The 21,435-nt window shown below is 44.7% G+C and overlaps 1 protein-coding gene across 1 annotated transcript in view; it reads left to right on the top strand.

The window, feature by feature from the left end:
- PEBP4 (phosphatidylethanolamine binding protein 4) overlaps positions 1-21,435 on the top strand; it is a 190,888-nt gene that overhangs the window by 78,245 nt on the left and 91,208 nt on the right. The window contains exon 3 of the mRNA XM_006904392.1: positions 14,428-14,526. Coding sequence (XP_006904454.1) covers positions 14,428-14,526 — 99 coding nt within the window. The remainder of the gene's footprint in view (positions 1-14,427; positions 14,527-21,435) is intronic.

The following is a 21,435-nucleotide window of genomic DNA, read 5'->3' as shown; positions in this document are numbered from 1 at the left end:
CACCTCCTAAAAGTCACAATCTAGCCAAGAAACCATTGTGCACCAATGTCCCATAGATTTCTCTAAACCTTTTAAAGAGCAATTTGTATTTTCAACCTGTCTCACCTCCTGGGTAATGAAGTAGAGTCTGCCGACCACTGTGTGTCAGCAGCTCCTTTTGTCTGTACTGCTTCCTTTTCAAGTGCCAAGAGCTCCCTCTAGTTCCACCTTCCAGGATTTGATGACCAAGACCGTTTGAACATTTGTGCTCTGAGTGATTTGAAAGACTTGGATCATTCCTTATCTTCTCCCGTCCTCATCCGACCTCTCCTTCTTCTTCTTCCATTTATTCCTTATATTTGACCATTTTAGTGGCCTCTTTCTGCAGCACTCAAAGCTGAGGACAGCGCCTCCATGCAAGCATATGATGGTTCTACGCAAACACGGCAAGCTTGTTTTTCTGCATTTCCTTCCAGTTAAGCCCGAACGTCTCTTGTCCTTCAGAGTCACAGAGACCCCTTGGGCAGGTGACTTTAGGCAACAGTCTGTAGCAACTGTGATACCCTTGTCTGAGTTGTCCTCTCGGAGGTACCCAGGATTCTTTCTGCCACGGCCTGGCCTGGCGCCAGCCTGCCCGAGAGCTCACACGCCCACAGCTGTGCGCTCACACAGCCTCTCGGGGTCAGCCTCGATCTCTCCCTATCTGAGGGGGCATTCTCACCTGCCAAGGGATCCCCCAATCATCTGATCACCTGTGGTTTCATCGCATACTTACTCTGTTATACAATCTATATAAAGGTGTAGCATAAAAGGCCTAAAATGGAGCCCCAAAAGAATTTAATCTAGAAGTGAGCAGAGAAAAAGATCCTTTTGTGGCTTTGTTTGTTGCTGTCTCTAATCTGTTCCCTATCAATGACAAAATATTTGGCATTAAAAGTCCTTAATTTTGAAAGTAATTTTGTCAAAAGCTTTTGAAAGACTAAATGCGATTTCCCTTCCCACTAATTTATTTACCCCCTCAAAGAACTGTCACAGATTAAGGAGGCATGATTGCACTTTACAGAAATCCTACTTCCTCCCCCTCAAAGGGCAGCAGAACAGAGCGCTTCAGAGCCTCGGCTTTGGAATCGTGCAGAACCGGGTTTGCTTTTTCCCTCTGCCAGTAACTAATACTGTGCCCGTGGACAAGTTACTCAACCTTCCGAAGCCTCAGTTTCCCCATCTTTAAAATGGGAATAATAGTGGTAACCTCTATGTCGGCTATGGAATTAATGGAGGCAAGGGATATGAAATGGTTGGCAAATAATACAATAGGGCTCACTTAACGGTAGCTATTATTCATTTGATAATCTTTAATTATGGATTATATCAGTTTGCACATCCAGGGTTCATTTTTTTATGGAAAGGCATTTACTTGGTAGTAAACTCCTTAGCTGTTAGTTCCATTAGTTATATATTTTATTTATGCATTCAGCACGCACATTTATTGTACATCTCATGTATACAGAAGACCCTGAGAGCCAGCTGCCAGTCCCAGGCCTGGCAGTGGAAGCAAACACACCAAAAATAAATATAATATAACTAGTCTTTAACACAGAAATTCTCTCAAGGAACTGAGTCATTCTTTCTAATCAAATCTTTGGCCAAAGAAGATTTGGATTTTCCCAGTATAACTCTAAAATTTTGCCAATAGGTAGGAATAGCTGAAAACCCTCCCCTTCCCAATTTATTAATATTCTTTTATATTAAAAAAAAAAAACAGGTTCTTTTGGGACTCCCAGCTGAAGGTATCATATTTTCATCCTGTATATTTTGAAAATTCTAGGTAAGGCCCCACCAATCTCTGTGATTCACTGAATCTAGTTTTAAAGTAGATCTAGAATGTTCTGACCAGTCTTGAGGGTGATTTGAAACAAGAAAGATAGGTAAGATCTACTCAAAGCCTGGAAAATGTTTTGCACTGTGACAATCATCAAATGGTGGTCCCTCTGACTCTCTACCTGAGCCAAATGCGTTTTTAAAAAATCATTTTATGGGTTTGGAGAATAGTATTGAATCCACACACAAAAAAATTTTTCCCTAATGAATGTCCTATTTGCATTTTGTGAGTTGCATTTTGTGAGTTTCTTTCAAAGGAAAATACTTCCTTAAAATTGGAAGAAGACTTAGAGATCACATGGCTGTATTCTCTTAATTCATTTTTTCTTTTTCCCCTCAAATTCGCTCCTAGAAAAGCTCAACAGTACCTCTTCCTTGACCGATCCAGCAGGAGGTAGATTGGGTGAGGGGATAAGACCACCATTTTTAGTTTCACTGGATAAGATGTGGCACCCAGAGGTGGGCCCCTCACATGGCCAAGCTGGAAGGAAGGCTCCAGAACAAAGACCCATCGGGTTACTGTACTCAAGGTTATGCCTCGTTCAGCACCCCACAAAAAGACAGAAACCTGACACACACACTATGCTTACAAATCAGAGTGCTTCAAATCCATAAGTATTTGTTTTGTGCTTTTAGTAAGTTGTATTTCACATACCAAGTCTTAATTGTATGTGAAATACAAATACAATAAGTCTTTATCGTTCTCTTGACTCTCGGTAAGAAGAATTGTTAATATTTTGTAATAACATATCCATCCTCCTAATAGCCCTTCCAAACAGAAAAGGACGTTGAGATGATCCCCTCCCACCGTGTGTGTGGAGAATCAGAGGCCCAGACAGACCCAGCCGTTTAGCTCAAACCTCTCCCTCCCCACCAGCCCATCTCCATTCCCCAGCATTTCCTCCAGGCCTTGATACCACCTAGTTCCCTCAAGCAGGGTGCACCATGCCATCTGAAATGCTGCTGTCTCTTCCTAAGGGCCCCACCCTTCTCAGCATCTTCTCATTGGGTAGCCTGACCATGGGTCTACCCACCACACCTGGAGCTGACTCTCCTGGTGACCAACACCACCCCCAAAAGTCTGAGCCACCAGCCCAGCCACTCACCCCCATCTGGCTGGGCTTGGTCACCCCAAACAAGTGTGAAAACGCCACCTTTACAGGCCGGAATCTGAAAGAAATTGGAAACCTGCTGTTAGCTCCATTCCCACTCTCTTCTCGTGTTTGCTGTTATTTTTTAACACATTTTTTTTTTCCTCATAAAAGCACTATCCTCTTCCCCAGAGCTTGCCTGTAGCGAAGGCATGGTCTGTACAACTGCAATTATTTCAGAGAACAGATGGAGTGAGGAGCAGAAAGTCTGTTAATAGTAATAGAAATGCTACATGTTAACCTGGACAGCACATGATGACAGTCCCATGACTACCCGTTCTGTTCCCACCAGCTGGGCGACCAAAGTAGGAATGAGATATTCACAAACACAGCCATCAGCCACGTAGCCACCTAAAGTTAGAACTCAAATTCCTTCACACTAGGGGCCTTGGCGACTGCCATGGCTCAGGCCAAGAGCAGAGGAGGCCAAGCCACAGCTCAGCTCCAGGCCTAGCAGATCTGCCCTAGCTCTAGTTCAAATGCTAAGTTTCCTGGGCTGGCTGAGGCCCAGACCTAGCTTCTAGGCAAACTGGCCCTAGAGAAGAGCCAACCCAACCGGAGCTTTACATCCATGCCCTGGGCAGGAAGTGTTGGGTCCGGCTGGGCTGATCTTGACTTCCTGGGAGGCAGATGGTGAGTGAGAGGCCTGGCTCAGGAGCCAGGGGCTTCAGCTCCCCCAGACCAAGGTCCAGGAGGACAAAGGCAAGGCTCCATAGCAAGCGATGCAGTGTTGGGGACAGCAATACAAAAGGCCGGTCTAGCATCTAGCAACACAAAAAGAAAACTATGTCTTATCCTGACAGAGGAAATGGGTACGTTTATTTCAACAAATATTTCTTAAGCACCTAATGTGTATAAGAAAATACGCCAGGTACTTCAGGAACAACAAAGAAATAATAATAGCCCCTACCCTCAAGAAAATCATATCTAATAAGAGAGACCAGGAGAAGCCCACATACAATCAGATACACAGCAGACCATGATAAGTGCCTCAACAAAGCTACAGACAAAATGCTGCTGGGGTTCTACAGCAAGGATAGCTTATCTGGTTGAAGGGCCTTAGAAGAAGTATTCACAGAGGAGGTGGGCGGCATTTGAGATGTGTCTTGAAGAATGGGATTGACTTTCTACTGGGTACAAAGGTGGGGAAGCAAGAATCATGCTGGAGGTCAGAACCATCCCCAGTCTGCGGAGACACATGAGGGGCTGTGGCGGGGTCAGTTGGCGGGCTGATTGAAACAAGCGATAAAAGGCCTCCAATGCCAGGTTACAAAGTTTATATTTAAGTCATGCATCTGTGGTGAGCTGTTCCTTGGGAAGATTATTGGGCAGTTGTGTGCTTGCAAGAGCCAATTCTGTGACCTCATGTTGGTAGCTTGGATGTGAAATTTACTCATGGAAATGAGCAGGCACTGGAGATCAGGGTGTATCTTCCTCCCTCCCTCCTTTTTTTCCCTTCCTTCCTTCCTTCCTTCCTTCCTTCCTTCCTTCCTTCCTTCCTTCCTTCCTTCCTTCCGTCCTTCCTTCCTTCCTTCCTTCTTTTTTTCCTTCCTTTGTTTTTTTAAGAATTGGTTTGTCAAGACTCCACTGGATTACTATAATAGAAGTCAGTACAAATGAGTAGGGAGGGAGTCGAGAGGTCAGAAGGCCGGCTGGGAGGCTGTTGGAACAGCAGAGGCAGAAGCTAGTTCAGACCTCACCTAAGAGAGTCAGAGAGGATGAAGAAAGGTGAGAGTGGATCCTAGAGAGACCCTAAACTTGGAAATCATAAAGAACCGAACGTGATTGGAGAGGGAAGAGTCAAAAGATGATTCATATTTTAGATCTGATGGCTGACAAATGGTATTGCCTTTCACAGAAATAGACGTCAGAGGAGGAACTGGTGAGCGGGGTGGACGGGAATATAGCTTTTGGAGGTAGATAATTAATTAGATTAGAGAAAGGACCCGCCACACTCTATGTTGCTTACGAGCTCTCCTTTTCTTTCCCTTCCTTCGGTTTCCTCTCCTCCCCGCTTCCAATGCAGAACAGATAATATCTTCATTCCTCACCTGACACGCAATGATTTCTGCTGCCTGCTTGGCTGCGGAGGAGACTTTGAAATTTAAATAAGTCCCTCAGCTTTATTAAGACAGGAAAGTTTCAGTGGGCCAGAGGGACAGAGTGTGGGCTTTGGGGAGTGGGTAGAATACAGTGAACTCAGCAGGATTTGAACTCACCACTCACCACCGCCCTCATCCCCGTGGCACGCAGCCAGAACCCCAGAACCCGCTGAGCCAGGCAAGAGCGTTCCTTCCCCCAGCCATCTTGAGCAAGCAGATGCTGTGGAGGGATCGTCATCCCCAGAGGACTGGGCAGCGCGGTGGCAGAAGGCACTTGATTCAGAGATGCTGGAACGTGTTGCCAATAAGTACATCTTTGTAGTATGTATGTTTTAAATTACACAAGTGTCCAGAGACTTAGGTATGGAGGCATTTGCAACACACAAACAAATACTGTATTGTTGCAAGTAACAGTCAAGCCCAAATCTGTCCCCCTTCCTCTTAACCTGTGCCTGCCCGTCTGAGCAGGGAGAAGAGGGCGGAATTGGAAGATAAGGGACATGGTTTTAAATCCCAGAGAAGCCTTTCACTTGTTTTCAATGACTGGCATTTATTGATCACTTATCATGTTACGGGCACCATTCTAAGCCATTTATTAAGTCAGTGTGCGTAGCAATCTAAGAGAAAAGCATGATGATTATTATAATCTCTATGTATAGGTAATGAACCTGAGGCCCAGAAAGCTTAGACAATTTGCTCAAGGCTGCACAGTGACTGGATAGGATTCACATCGCTCAAGTATATTTCCTCAGACAGATCCTCTGATCCTTCTGAGTCTCAATTTTTTCATCAGAATAATAATCTCTATTTAGAGGATTTATCCTACGCTGCCCCTTGTTCCAGTAATGTGACTCTGGCCACATCAAATTATAGCCTTAACTGACTCGGATCCATATCACATGCCGCCTCCGACAGCACCATCCAGCCCTTGCCAAATCATCTTTATTTTTCCTCATTGACTACCACTCTCCCTATGACGGTGTAACCCTCCTTCCCCACCGCGCACCCCCCCGACAACCCCGCCACTGCTATCCTCACTATTAATTCATTTCCTTTTTAGAATAGCCCAGTGTGTGAGACACACAGTATTTCTGTTTTGCGGATCAGTAAACTGCACAGTATTGCTGTTTTGCGGATCAGTAAACTGAGAGCAGACAACTTAGCCCCAAACACTCAGCCTATTAAATAAAACAACTCAGTCTCAGATTCAGGCCTTCTGTCATTTACTGGAGTAATCCTTTTACGACATAGAGATGCCGTTCTGAAGAGCGACCTCTGGCACTCACTTGACAAAACGAGCACAGAAAACTGATGTATCCATCAGGTGGGAACATTTTTGGGTATGAGGAAGAAAAATTCCTTCTACAGGAACTTAAGGGTTTGTTCCATGCAAGAGCGAGTCTAGGGGCTGGCAATCCAGGTGCATTCAGCTGCTCAAGGACCCAGGTTTTTCCCATCTTTCTACTTCATCATACTTAGTACGTAGGCCTTTAACCTCATGCTTGTCCCCTCTTGGTCACAGAATGGCTGCTGCACACCTAACATCATAGCCATATTCCAGGCAGGAAGAAGGAGAATGGGTAAAGAGACAGAGGCAGCAAGGGTTTTCTCCTAGTGAACTCTTTTCTTTCATTCAGGAGACCTTTCTCCTGTATCTTCTTGGCCAGAACATGGCCTCCCCTTGGTGCAGGGGAGGCTGAGAAGTCCAGTATTCTAGCTTTCCAGCCTCTATAGTTGAGAAAGGCAAGGAAGAAGAATACCAGATCCACAGTGTCTACACAACACCTCTTCCCAAATGTGTCAAAGTGTGACATGAGCCCCTGCTCCCAGGTCAAGGTGCCTCTGTCCACACAGCCCAGGAAGTATCTCTCAGCAGCTATGGAGAGAAAGGCTGTCCTTCTGGACGCCAGCCTGAAATGGGAGTCGGTCTTTGGGAAGGAAAGGCTTTAGGCTCAAGGGGCAATGCTAGACTGCATCCTGGGGAGGACCATCAGCCCTGGTGGGGGACAGCTGTTGTACTCAACCTCCCCCAGGAAGAAGGCTCTTAACTAGATTTCCCATACAGAACTTTGCGGGGGAGGTTCAAACAAACCAACCCACTATAGTCTAAATTTGTATTCCGACCAATATGATAATGAACAGTGGGAGCGGAGGGTGACTTGTGCTGGTGACTTCAGCTTCTCGATTTGGTGCCTGAGCCCCTTAATCTTCAGGCCCCAGGCATAAGGGACCCTAGCTGAGGTCAGGACACACAATCTTTCCTGACAGTGCACTAAACAGAAAGAAAGAAACCTGGATTTCAGTCAGTGGCAGATTTGATCAAAGACTTTGGGGAACCAGACTTTAGGACTGTAGTTCTCACCCCTAACTCCACATTAGTGTCACCTGGGAAACTTCCGGGTCACACCGATGCCTAGGACCCACTCTGGACTTCTTAAGTCAAGGGTCCAGGCTTGGTAGCTTTGAAGAGCTACCTGGTGATTCTAATACTGAGTCAGGGGTGAGAACTACCGCCTGGAAGAAGATGGTTCTTCACTCAACTTGACCATGAACCTTAACCTTGGCAGGCCATCTCAATCTCCCATTCAGAAACAAGTGCTGTAGGCAACAAGCCACATCCATCATTATATCAAAAAATTAGAGAAATGCAATGGTAGACACCCCCCAGTTTCCTGTGGTGGTCTCCAAATGGGCTGGATGGATATCTAAGTTATAAGGAGTCAAGGGCCCTGTTCTAAAATGTACCTGGGGTTGGTTTTGATTGGGTTTGGTAAGACGTACAGACGGAAACGATGATCACGAAGGAAGAGGTTTACACTCGTAGGTCCTTAGAAACAGGAGTAACGGCAGGCCTCCCGGGGCCACATGGGGAGCACCAGGGTCAGTCAGGAGGCAGAGGGAGTACAGGGAAAGCATGGGTGAGAGCCTTTATTGTGACCTGTGGGAAGGAACAGGTGAGGCAGGATAAGCAGGGCACATAGGTTTAGGATTGGCTGATTTGAGTAATTCCGGTGGGCTCAGGGGCATGGGGGCTGCCCTGAGTTGTCTGGTACCTGGCCCTGAGATGATTATGTCAGGGGGAATAGTGGTTGAGCCTGATAATGGAGGTGGTGGTGTAGGGCAGGGATCCCCAATCCCTGGGCCGCAGACCTCTTAGGAACCGGGCCGCACAGCAGGAGGTGAACGGCGGTGAGCCAGCGAAGCTTCATCTGTGTTTGCAGCTGCTCCCCAGCGCTAGCATCACTGCTTCAGCTCCACCTCAGATCATCAGGCATTAGATTCTCATAGGAGCACCGGTTTCTGCTGCCAAAAAGATTGGGGACCGCTGGTGCAGGATGTAGGCTCTGGGTTGGTAGGTTTGCATTTGAAAGCATGTTCTTAGGTGAGTGTGTGCTATCTCTGGGAATTGGCAGCCTCTCCAGGGTCAGCAAGGCCCCAGATGTCAAAGTATCAGAAAATAAAAGACAGGATTATTACAGGTCCCACCTTCTCATGGCACTATGCTCAGTACTACTGAGGGTTTGAGACTGACTACCGACATGCCGTCATATTCTGTCCAAGGAATAGTTTCCCTCATCCTCTCTGGGAGGGGCAGACACACACAGACACCCCACAGGGCAAGCTGGAGGGAGAAAGTCTTGGAGCCTCTAGAGTTCACGTCCGTGTCTGGAAAGCCCCTCTGCCTGGGCACCTCTGAGTTACAGAGAGGGGGTGGCATGTCGGTCCGCATCTGGAAATGAGCACTCTTGTGCCATGCTGACCCATCCCTCACATGAGTTGGCTGCATGATATATGTTTTGGTCTTCTGATTAGCAAAGACAATAAGATCATATATTACATAAGGTTTGGTAACCTACCCATTGTTTGTATATACCTTAAAAACTCTGGGGATAAACATAAAAAATATATGTCGATTTTATAGCCAAAATGACATTTTATTTTATAATTTTCATATCTTTGATTACTAATGAAATCAGACATTTGTTCGTACATTTATTGGTCATTTGTATTTCTTATTTTATGAATTATCTATTTATCTTGTTTGTCTCTTTTTTCTTTGGGTTATTAGTCTTTCTGTTATTGATTTAAAAATACTTTATTTATTAAGGATATTAACCCTTTTTTCATAGATCTCGTAAATGATTTTTCCTGGCTTATTGTTTTGATTCTTATTTTGCTTTTCTTTGTCATAGAAAAGTTTCAAAATTATATCCAGTTAAATATATCAATCTTTTCCTTCTTGTCATTTACTGTTAACAGTTTGGTGTGTACTTTTCCAGACATTTTCCATGCATATGCAAATATATCTGTAAATATATATAGTTAGATATATAGTTTCTTGCACATTTTAGATATACAAACTATTCTACTACTTCACTTACTAGTATATTGTGGATATTTTCCCATTTTTTGGACATTTTCCCATATTAAAATATAAAGATCTAACTCTAACCAAGTATTCCATTATATAAACTCACTTTAATTTTATCAAATCAGTTTTTAAAGAATTTCTTTTCATTTTTACATTTAAATCTGGAAGTTTTTTGGTAACTGAGAGAGAAATAGAGGCTGAAGTATATTTCACATAGTGAGCCAACTGTCTCAATAGCACTTATAAAATAATCTTTTCCCCACTGATTTGAAATAACTTAATCATATATTAAATAACACACAGTTAATGATCATTTGATCATGTATTAAATACACTGATATTAAGAACATGAGTTTATCTCTAGATTTTCTATTTTGCTTCCTTTACTTATTTATTCTTTAGTCAACACCACATTGTAATTATTGTAGTTTTATAATATATTTTAATATCTACAAAAATCAAATTTTTAAAATATTACTTTGGCTAAATTTTTTTGCATTTATTCTAAGCTTTATAATCATTTCTTGAAGTTCTCAACCCATCTACTTAGGGTTTTGATTGAAATTGTGTTAAATAAACTAATTAATTAAAGGATTATTGGCATATTTGCAAATGATTATTTCAGCATAGTAGGTCTCTCTCCATCTATTCAAGCTTTCTTTTTATGTACATCAGTAATGTTTTTGTTTTCTTTGTATAAGTCTTGCATTTTCATCAAGTTTCTTCTTAGATATTTTATGTTTTCATTGAAATTATAAATTGTATTTTTAAAGTATATTTTCTAACTGACCATTATTAGTCTGTAAAAAAGTCCTCATTTTGTGTGCATTTTGTAACAACTCACTTTACTGAATATTAGTATAATTGTTTCCAGCTGATTCTTTTGGATTTCTCAGGTAGTTAATCGTGTCATGTGCAAAAAAATTTAAAGACAGAACAGATAGACAGTCTTATTTATTCTTTTACAGTACTTACACTTTGTTTCTTTTTATTTTCTTATTACTTTGGCTAGAACCAATTCCTGGATGTATCAATTAGACAGTTTTTTTCTCTCTGGGATTCTAGTGGGATTACACACACACACACACACACACACACACACACACACACACAAATTCACATACACACACAAATTCACAGACGGGCAATTTATGATTTAATTCTATTTTCCCACTAATATTTTCATCTCTTTATCGTTTTCTTCTGAGTTCTTGAAAATTTTAGTGGGCTTATCTTCATTTTCTCTGACTTAATTTCCCATAGTATCTAATATGTGGTTCACTGATTCTTTTGGATATTAACATTCAATAATCAGTGTTTTTCTTTAAAAAAAATTCATCTTTGGAAAGTTGCCAGTGATCCTTCAATTGTCAAAGCCAATGGCCCTTATCCCTCGATGGCTCTGTTATATTGACCCCAGCCCCGCCCCTTTCTGGAACCGTTTTTTCTCTTGGTGTCCATGACACTATGTTCCCTGGTTCCCCCTAATTCTCTTCTCCTCAGTCTCGCCCCTCCCCTCCTCTTTGAGTTCCTGAGTCCCACGCTAGTGGTTCTTGTGTTCTCGCTCTACAAGTTCTCCCTGACGATCTCATTCATCCCCATGCCCCCCACCCACATGCCAAGTCTTAAAAGAGTTTCAGCCTCGTAGTTACATTTAAGGTACATCCTTAAAAGGATGTTTCAACACCAAACACACCTTCTCCCAAATTTGTTACTCCTGATATACACCTAGTTGCCCGAGACAGAATCTCAGCATCATCCTAGACATCTCTGTTTCCTGCGTGCATCCGCCCTCTCCAGTAGTCACTTCATGCTGTTGATTGTACGGTACAGATGCCTCTCCTTTCTCTATTAGTACTTGAATTTTCAGGCCCTCAGAACCTCTCTTCGGAGTATTCCAGTTATCTTTCTTTTTCACTCTACTTTTAGTCTTTTACGCATCCACGTCGTGTACCTTTCCACGGCACACATTTAATCATGCCAGTTATCTCTTCAAACAATTTCAGTGGCTCCCCTTGCCAAACAAATTCTAAACAACTTAAGACATGTAAGGCTTTCTGTGACCTGGTCCCAGTAACCTTTCAGCTCTGTCATTTACCCGTCCTTTCTAGATGCCCTGGATTCCAGCACACCAAGACTCTGGCCATCCCCAAGCACCCTCATGCCTGGCACAGACCCTCCCCTTTGCCTTTTGACTGCTTTTCCTGACCCTTTACCAGCTCATTCTTCAAGAGTAAGTAAAAAAGATAACTCTGTGCAGCTTTCTTGGACTCCCGAGGTGGAGAGGTTTAGGCTCCCTCTGCCGTGCTCCCTCAGTAGTCAGTAAATGCTCCTCGATTCAGGCACGTGGAACTGCAGTTACGTCTATGTCTGTCTCTCCCTTCAGATCGAGAGGAGGCCCAGAAGTCTTCTCTATTCATCTTGCTTGCTTCTTCCTCTCTCACAACCTCCTCCTCCCCTCGTACTTACCAGTCTAAGTCCCTATACAAATTAAACCCGACTACCACTTATTCCATGCCTGCGAATGCACAGTTAAAAAGCACACAACAGTGGAATGTAGTATTACCTAGTAACCTTTCTACAGACCTCTGGTTTATTCAGTTTCTTACTTTCCAAAATGACTATTGCACAACTTCTTCTCTGTCGCCGGACAACCTCTAATCCTTCTAAGACCCACCTGCTAATTCACTGAGAAAATAGAAGCAACCAGAAGACAATTTTCTTACTCCTCACCACACATCTTCCCATTCCCTTGCATTGGAGCCCCTGTCCTCTGCTCCCACCAAAGGCCGAGCCTCACTTTTGCTCTGAATCCAGCCCTTTTCCACTTCCCAGGGTCTTGGTTCTTGAAATGATCCCCTTTTTCCCTCTACCATTTATAACTCCCTTTCCATCGGATCATTTCCATTGGCCTGCAAACGTGCCTGTCATCCATCTCTTAAAAAATAAGAATAAAATTAAAAGATCTTTTGACTCTTCCTTCCGCACTAATAACAACCACTCCATGTCTCAGCTGTCCTTCACACCAGAACTTCTTTTAAAATCATCGTTAATAACTATCTCCAGTTCCTCATCTCCCGTCTCGTCCCCACCTATTCCAATCAAACCTCAGTCCTTTCTACTCCACTGAAATTGGTCGTGCCGAGATAACAGCGATTTCCAAGTTGTCAAATCACATTGTCACATCTGTGTCCGCATCTTGCTCTACCTTTCTGCTACGTTCAACACAGTCGACCACGTCCTCATTCTTGAAACGCTTTCTGTCTTGCTTTCAGAATATCTACTCCGTAGGCATTTCCCTTACCTCCCTAACTCTACAGTCTCCTGTGCTAGAGTCTCCTCTAGCAATCTCTTCTTAATGTTAGCACGTTCTAGAGTTCAGTCGTGAGACCTGTTTTATTCTCCACGTCTAACCTCTCCATGAATAATCTCATTATTCTATGGATTTAGGACCGTCTATATGTAAGTGACTCCTAGATTTACATATAAATGTAAATGACTCCTATAATCCTGATCTCTCCCCTAAACTCCAGACTCTGACTTATAAACTTGTCTTCTAAGAAGCATTTTAAACTTCACATGTCTAAAACAGGACTCTTGATGTCCTCCTTTAAACATTCTCTTCTCCAGGTGTCATTAAATGGCACCATTTACCTAGCTGGTCAAACCAAAAACCCAGGCTTCGTTCTTCATTTCTCTTTCCCCATCCCTTCCTCACTGCCGTACGGTCTAGATCATCAGCAAGTCTCTTCCCTTCTACCTAAAAATACTTCCTTAATCCGTCTACTTATTGTCGTCTCCACTGCTACCATCCTAGTCCAAGACGCCATCACCTTCATTGTACTACTGCAGTCGCCTCCCAACTGGCTTTCTCCTTTGCCTCCCGCCAAGCATTTATTCTCCACCCCGCCACCCAAACAATCTTTAAAAAAATGTAAATCAGAGCATACCATTCTCTTTATTTAGTCTCCTGGCTAAAACCCTCCAATAGTTCTGCGTTGCACTTAGAATACGCCCCTGCTCTTCATCTGGGCTACAAAGTCATTGTGGTCTAGCCCTGCCCACCTCTCCAACTCCGCCAGGTCTGTTCCCCACCCCCAAACCCCGTTGCTTGCCCCTAGCCACATGGCATTCTTTCCATTCCTCAGACCCTAACTTTTTCCCACCTGTAGGCCTTTCTAGAAGCTGTTTCCTCTTTTCGGGATGCTTACTCTGGCTCACCCTACCCTATTTTATTTTAATCATGGCTGAGCACTAATCACAAACTGATATTTTCTTGGGTTTTTTTGAGGCAGGGGTGGGTTTTTTGTTTTGTTTGTTTGTTTGTTTTTTGTTTGTTTTTAAATCTGTGTTTCTTACCTAGAATAAAAGCTTCCTGAAAGTATGGAGTATGGATCACACTGTCTTTATTCTCTGTTGGATTCTTAGCACCTAGAACAGTTTCAGGCACACACTAGGTGTCCAGTAAATGCTTGTTGAAGGAATAATGAATGAAGAGATAATGAATCCTAGTATTTATTTTAATTAGTATGATTCCTGATCCAGAGTCAGTTCTCCTGTATTTGCTGAATGAATGGATAAGTCACTCCAACTACAATTCTTTAGAGCAGAAGTCCTGTTTTAGGTTTCTTCGTTTCTTCCATAGCACCTAGCACGATGCTAGAGACTTCCAGTGCTTAGCAAATATGCTTGTTTGATTTATTCTCCTTCATAAAGAGGAAGCCGAATTATTAAGCTGTCTTCTTCATAGACTTTATTTCTCTGGAAATAAACATGTGACATAAGAGCGATATCATGAGAATCAGGATGACCTGAGCCGGAAGCTATAGGGATTGGTCAGCCATTCTCAGCTGGAATAAAGGTAAAAGGAGGGTCTGCACCTGATAGTTTTTCTATCAGGATTCTAGCCATGATGCTACATTTCTTTTTGGTGAATGTGTTACAGGATGCAACCTATATCCTGGTGATGGTGGACCCAGATGCCCCTAGCAAGTCTTTCCCCAAAGCTCGGTTCTGGAGACATTGGCTGGTGACAAATATCAAGGTAAGCAGGCTAGGAGGCACTTTCTGATTTATTTGGGGCTATCATTCTGTGCAGTTCTCAGCTCTCATTCATGAAGGTTGAGGACCCTGATGAGCAAGGACTTCTGTGTCAGGTGGCGCCCAGCACCTAGCTGTCACAGCCCCTCTCAAGTTTTCTAATAATTTCAAAAAAATGTCCTAGGATCAGTGGTGCACAGATTAATGGGCTCTCAGGATCACAGGGGAAGGAGCCCTGATTTGTAGTATTTGCTGATTTCTGCAGTGTAAATACTCCCGCCATGGCCAATTTCAAGCTACTGATGATTTAACAACTGACTCACAAGATTTCTAAAAACGTAACACTTGGCTCCGGCACACCAATGCCAGGGGCCTGGATCTAGGGGCACCGGGGGTGGGGGGGTTTCTGTGCAGTCGGGGAAGCAGAACTGGCCGGCAGGGGGGATCCTGCAGGAGCCCCTGCTCCCCTGGGGCATGGAGGAGGCGTGGCAATTTCCCTTCCTTGACCGGAACAAATGGCTTCTCTTCGTCTTTGTCCCTTTGCTGTCATATTTGTGAAGGAGCAGGTCTGAGGAACACAAATCTAGTAGATTGTCAATAGGCATTATGTTGCAGGGGAGGGGAAAGGTTCTACTGCCAGACAAGCTATGGGTTAAACTGACTTAACCCCATTCCTCACTGAAGGGCTTTTTAGAGCTTTCAATATTTTAATATGCGCTATATAGTATGCACTTATTTTCCAATCTCATTTGACTAGGGAACCTTTTGTTCACAAGTGCCTGGCACCGCACTTTGGGAAAATCCCCACTAGCTTCACGCACTTGTGCCTCTCTGCCTACAAAGCCCATGGATGACCTTTGCATAGCGTGCAAGGGCATCGATCTCGTTAGGTAGTGGAAACCCAGAACTAGAAATATGAAGTTTGGATTCAGGCTTGGCTGGTTTCCAACTCATTGACTTTATCGAGTCACTCGAAATCTCTCTGGACGGTCTTTGTCTGTAAGGTAAGAGCCCTGTTACTCCCTCTAGGCAGTCGTCGTGATGATCCAATGCAGAAGCATCATACTGAGAGCATTTTGGAAAACATAGAGGGCGCCAGATATAAGGAACTTGTGTTCTTCCTTCTAGAGCTATGGGGCGGAAGAAGGGGTGTCCTCTGAACTAGTTACTGACACTCCTGAGCAAGGCAGTTCTCACGGCCATTAGCGTCCGGGCATGGGAGAGTTACCCTGGCACCTAACCCTTCCCAGTGACCACAGGCCCTTTGCCAGATGTTCAGGTGAACAAGGTCCCGAGGGAAAGCTCCCACACTGCCCTTCCAAGCCCCCCCTCGGCCTGACGAAGAGCCTTGGGAATACCATAAGCATGTGAAGGGGCAGAACCGGAGTTTCATGCCATCGGGGCAGGGAGGGGAACTGAGGGCACAAAACAGAAAGATGCTGGATCCTGTCCCAAGCCAGAGTGTTGCCATTCTCTGTGCCTGGGACTCCCTGGCAGTCACAAGAGGCTGAAACTCTCAAGAAAAGAGTGTGGCCCTGGACGTCACATTTATAGCCCACCCCCTGCACAAGGCTCTCTGTAAGAGGGTTCTACTGGGCAATTCTGAGATCGGAAGCTGTTGTAGATGGAAAAACTTCAGCAGCCGAGGGGCCCAGGGGCCACGAGGCTGTCTCTCTAACAAGCCCAAAATCCCCTCCGGCCACTGCCTTCACCCCAATACTCACTCGAGACAGTTCTCTCACGTAAGCCTTGTGGTGCAGATATGGGTTCTGCCTCAGTAGCCCAGGTCAGAAGTAGAGCAGGTGGCAGGTGGCAGGTGGCAGCTGTCCGGCAAGACCGCTAAACCACAGAGCTTACCACGGCCACCTGCCCGGGTGCGGCCCTCGGCCTTCCCATTCAGGCTGGTGGAGGCTTGGGTTTCAGTCACATTTTCACCTACTTTCCATGATCTGAGGGGCCAGCAGGAAGCAGGGGCTCTCAGCTGTATCTGCTTGGCCTGCCCACCAGCCCCCAAATTCCATCAGCCCCAAAGCCCATGTAAACCAGGCCCATTTGGGTCTCAGGCTATGGCCCTTGGCCAAAGGAAGACAGAGCTCCAAACACACCAAGAAGCATTTCCTTTGTGTAGGTGTTAGCTGCTGCTGAGTGGTCTCAAATATGAGAGCACATTCGAATCAGCTTGTAAAAATGCAGATTCCTGGGCACCACTTCAGTCAGTCTGGAGAGGATGCAGCATCTGAGTTTAACAGGCATCCAGGGGTAGTTCAGCAGCTTGAAGGAAGGCTGAAGCGTTCCATGTCAGGATGCCTTGGTTGTCATTAATATCACCCAATTTGTGGAGCAATTTTCAAATGAAAAACACTTTGAAACTTCCTTTTGATCCCCAAAATCACTTTGTGAACTGAGTGTTATCCCCATTTTTTGGATGGGTGAAGCAAGACGTAGAGCAATTGAATGACACAGTCTCTCATCTAGTGGGTTGTAGAGGTGGGTCTTCAATCCAGGACCCCAACTCCAAACCGCACGCCCTTCCTCCCATTCCATGTGGTCTGAGTTCACAGCACGTGGCTCCCATCAGCTCCGCTGTGGCAGAGGGGGGCCACCATGCTCTCTCCACAGGACAGGAAACATGATTTCTGTGCTTCCCTCACCATGCCAGGACCCTACTTCCGGTTACCTTTTCTGGGTAGATGGTCTGGGCAACCTCTCCGGGGGATGCTATCTTGGTAAATTAAATACAGCTGAGTTTTGAACCTCATAAAAGTAAACCCTACATATTATCATTACTCTCAGCAGTTAGTAGCCTCAGCAATAGGGCATGCCATAAAGTCACTGCAAACATGGAGTGACAATGGTCCTGCAATTCACAATGGCCACAGAGGCAAACTCGGCTGGCCTAGATATTAGGGGCCCAGGACTAACTGGGTGGTGGACTGGGCCATGCCTGGGGGACCCCCTCAGTAGGGACAATTTTGAGACTCTCTGTGCAGGTTAAAACAGGAGAGCAGCCAGTTCTTAGGAATAAAGGAAGCATCTGCAGCCCCCACACGGAAAGGCTGTCAGGGTCTAAGACAGAGTCGTTTTTAAATTAATCTAAGAACTGGACAGAAGCCCATCAGTAGGACTAGGCATGCATGGTACCCTTTGTTGCTTTAATTCCAAAAACATGGATTGACCATTATTTGCTATGACATAGAGCTGAAGAGCAAGGAATCTGGAGCCAGACTGCTGTAGTTCTAATCTGAACCTACCTGTATTAGGTATGCGATTTCAGGGGGCAAGTTGCTCAACCCGTGTCTCAGTACGCTGACTCGTGAAGTGGGGGGCATCAGTCCCTACCTCATACTGTTGTTAGGAAGCTTAAATGAGTTATTTTAAGTCAAGCACTTAAAACAGTACACAGAATGTATAGTAAGCTCTGAATAGCCTTTCATCATGATATTATTGTTGTTGCTTGAAGTCAGGCACCACGCTAGCTCTGAGGTTACGGACGCAGACAAATCAGGGACTGGCTGTCTCTGCCCTCCAAGGGCTCCCGTTCGGGTGAGGCAGAAGAAGGAGGCTGCAGCTCGAGCAGGCAGGGACTGATACATAAAGTGTGTATCCTTCTCGGCCTCCTCTTTGAAAATCCCTCCTGAGCAAAAGAGATTTCCAGCAGAGCACTGACACATACAGCATCTTTCTCCCCACCCCACCCCCACCCCCGGGGCCATGTCCTCAGCTTTTCTTTTAAGATGGTTTTCAGTTCTGATTCAATCTAACCATCCTCCTGCTAAAGCCTAATTAAGATATCAATTCATTTGCATCGTTCGTTTCAGAAGAGGTGCTTATTGGCTCATCTCCTATTTGTCCCTGAAATTAGCGCTCAGAGCTTTTCATGCAGGTATTTTCATTAGACTTTTTATTGTTAATGGGAATATTGAACACAGGAAGATGGTATATTAATACTTTCCGCAAAGAATATCATGATTGGTGACAAAGAACGCTAAGAACAATTAAGGAGACAAGAGTACCTTTTTTCTTGCAGAAAAGAAAATCTTCCTAGAAACCGTCAATGATTCTAAAATGTGTCCTGAATATCTTTTTTGTTTTAAAAAGAAAAGGAAACGGCAAGTTCACATTTCCCTTTCATTCAGTGCCCTCAGCCTTTGGCAGATGTAAGTGCAACCAATTCTGGGTTGAATTAAAAGGACCTCTAAGGGTTCATTGTTCTGTCGACAATTTTCTATAGGGTTGGATTTTCCCGTAATGAGAGGTGTTTCTTTAAAGGATCTCTAAGTGCGAATCAGATAAGTGAGAAACCCAATGAACGGGGCTAGGATCGTAGCCTCTTGCTTTCCAGTTATGTGGGTAGCACGTGTCAGGACTCTTGTGTTTGAATTATCGCCCCCACTACTGGGTGATCGCAGACAAATTACTTGACCTCTCTGAGACTGCGGCTTCTCGTCTGTAAAACCGACACAGATGCTTCCCCCTCAGGATTGAGACGAGGGAAAAGGAAATTACAAATACAAAGAGGAGAAGCCTCCCCAGAGAGAGGCACGATAGAAAGCGGCAAAATTATCCTTGTTCTTAATCAATTGAGTAGATCTGTCGAAATTTAAATATATGTATTTATGTGATCCGATTTTCTATATGCTCAGAAGCAAACTAATGATGATAAATAGACGAAGAAGAAACAATTTTTATCGGAACCACCAGTTCAGACAAAGAGGCCAAGCCAAGGAAATAAAATTAATTCGTTAACTTCTTTATTTAGACCTGTGTTTTCAGTTTTGCTGCCGCTGTTTGTGCACTTGTCTACGCACGCTTTGTCCTGTACTGTGAGGGCCCATTTTAAGGAATAAACATCTGGAAGGCATGGCTTATGCTCCCTAAGAGCATGTAGGTTTAGATCTAAGAGTCCTAACAAGCATTTGGTGATGGAGACAAGGCAGAGGGGCCCTGGTTATAAACCAGACTCGGGCGTGGCCACCTGAAGTGGGAGCAAAGAGCCTGCACTTCTGGGTGAAATGAACCAGGGGAGGCTCCAGGCTCTGCCACTTCCAGATAGGAATTTCTGTCTCAGTTTCTTCATCATTAAAATGGGCATGATAATAATACATTTCCCAGGGTTCGATGAGATTAAGGCTTTTGAACCAGAATGAAGTACTGCTGCTCTTGACAAATGTGGTTCTCTCTCCCACCACCCCAACTTTGAGATCTGACCACATCAGCCACTTATGATTTAGCGACTTCCTTTAGGCTGTTGGCCTCCTGTGTAGCCAAGTAAGAATTCTAGACAATGCCCCAAATACAAACCCTGGAGTAAACAAACAAACAAACAAAACCACTCATTCTTTTGCCTTTTGAGTCTAGATGGATTCGGGCTTAGCCTGAAGGACCTGACCCAACCCAGACTTACTTTGGTGGAAGCAGTAGTTGGGGGAGGAAGGGGCTGTCCCCCACCCCTCAGCCTCTGGGAATAGCCCTATGACTCCCTGGACCAGACCAGCAGTCCCTGGAGGCGTCCCAGACCAAGCCAGGGCAAGGGGCCAGGCTGCAAGTGACAGGCCAACGGTGTGCTTCCCACGGCCAGGGCTGCGCTTTATCCCCAACACTTTCCACTCTCATTTCTGATACAACCGAGCACCCCTCGCATCTCTTTATTACTCACAGTCCCCACTTTGCTGTCACTGTCCCACCCCAGAGATGCCTTCACCCCCATTCAAAATAATTTAAATAAAGTGTTGCTACAAAGTGGAACATTATCTTTTGATGAATGTTTTTAAAGCCCTTTAGGTTTTCATGGTAATTTGTGGTGTAAAATTATTTGGAGATAAGAGCCAAATTAGCTCTCATACACTGAGGTCGCCGTGTCCTGTTATCCATGTGAGCAGTGTTTAAATATAATCAGCCCTTAGACTAATGCAGCATAATTGTTCATTTGAAATAGCTTTTTTTACTCCATTCAATGAGTCATTAAAATATTCAAGGGATAATGCAATGAATTGGAAATGAATTTGTCATATTATCCCATACATACTGTAGTGCTTCAGGTAACTAAGGAGCAAGGGAGAGAGGGAGAGGGAGAGCGAGCGAGAGAGAGAGACTAGGAATATAGTGTGTATAGGCAGGAAGGGACCAGTATATACAAGGATATGGTAAACAAAGCTTTTTAGTGGGTTTATGGAAAGTGTATATAGAGAGGCCGACCTGGAAGTGGGGGTCTTCGAAGAGCTCAAAATCTCTGTCTCTCTCTCTCTCTCGGCTTGTAGGTCAGGCGCGTTCTCTCTCTCTCTCTCTCTCTCTCTCTCGGCACTCTGAGATTCTGTGCTCTCCGCTGTTAACTTATTTTTATCAAATATGTTTATATCAGAAAGTCGTTATGGAAACCAATTCTGCCATCCAGGAGAATTCCTGGATCAGGCAGAAAACTCTCTTTCTCTCTCCCTCCCTCTCTCTCTCTCTCTCTCTCTCTCTCTCTCTCTCTCTCTCTCTCTTTCTCTTTCTTTTTCTGACACACACACCCCAAAGGGAACAGCGCAGTCTTGCTCACCCAATTGCTCACCCAATTTTAAACTCAGCTCTGACGGGGACACAGGGTGACACCCTGGGTCCCCTCAGTGGGCAAAGCTGTCAAATGGAGAAGACTGAGATCAACAGTCCAAACCTACCCACCCTACCCTGGGCTCATCACCGATCGCGGGCTTCAGCCCCCACCCCCAGCACATGCGCTTAGGGAATAAACAAAGGGGGGCCAGGCAGCCTTCGAAACAGTGATTCATCCTCGGTCCCAGGAAAGTTCTATTAGCGTGCATTGTTTGCTCATTGGAGTAATGTCTTCTGTTCTGGCCACACTGCTGTAAGAATGATCGTGGCAGCATTTGGAAAGCAACCCGAATGGAGGAGCTCTGGGAAATCCTATCAGGTG

Source organism: Pteropus alecto, unplaced genomic scaffold, assembly GCF_000325575.1.
Source record: "Pteropus alecto unplaced genomic scaffold, ASM32557v1 scaffold160, whole genome shotgun sequence".
In the NCBI taxonomy this organism is placed as follows: domain Eukaryota; kingdom Metazoa; phylum Chordata; class Mammalia; order Chiroptera; family Pteropodidae; genus Pteropus; species Pteropus alecto.
The sequence above is the reverse complement of the archived record's forward strand: the minus strand, read 5'-3'. Positions and strand labels throughout refer to the sequence as shown.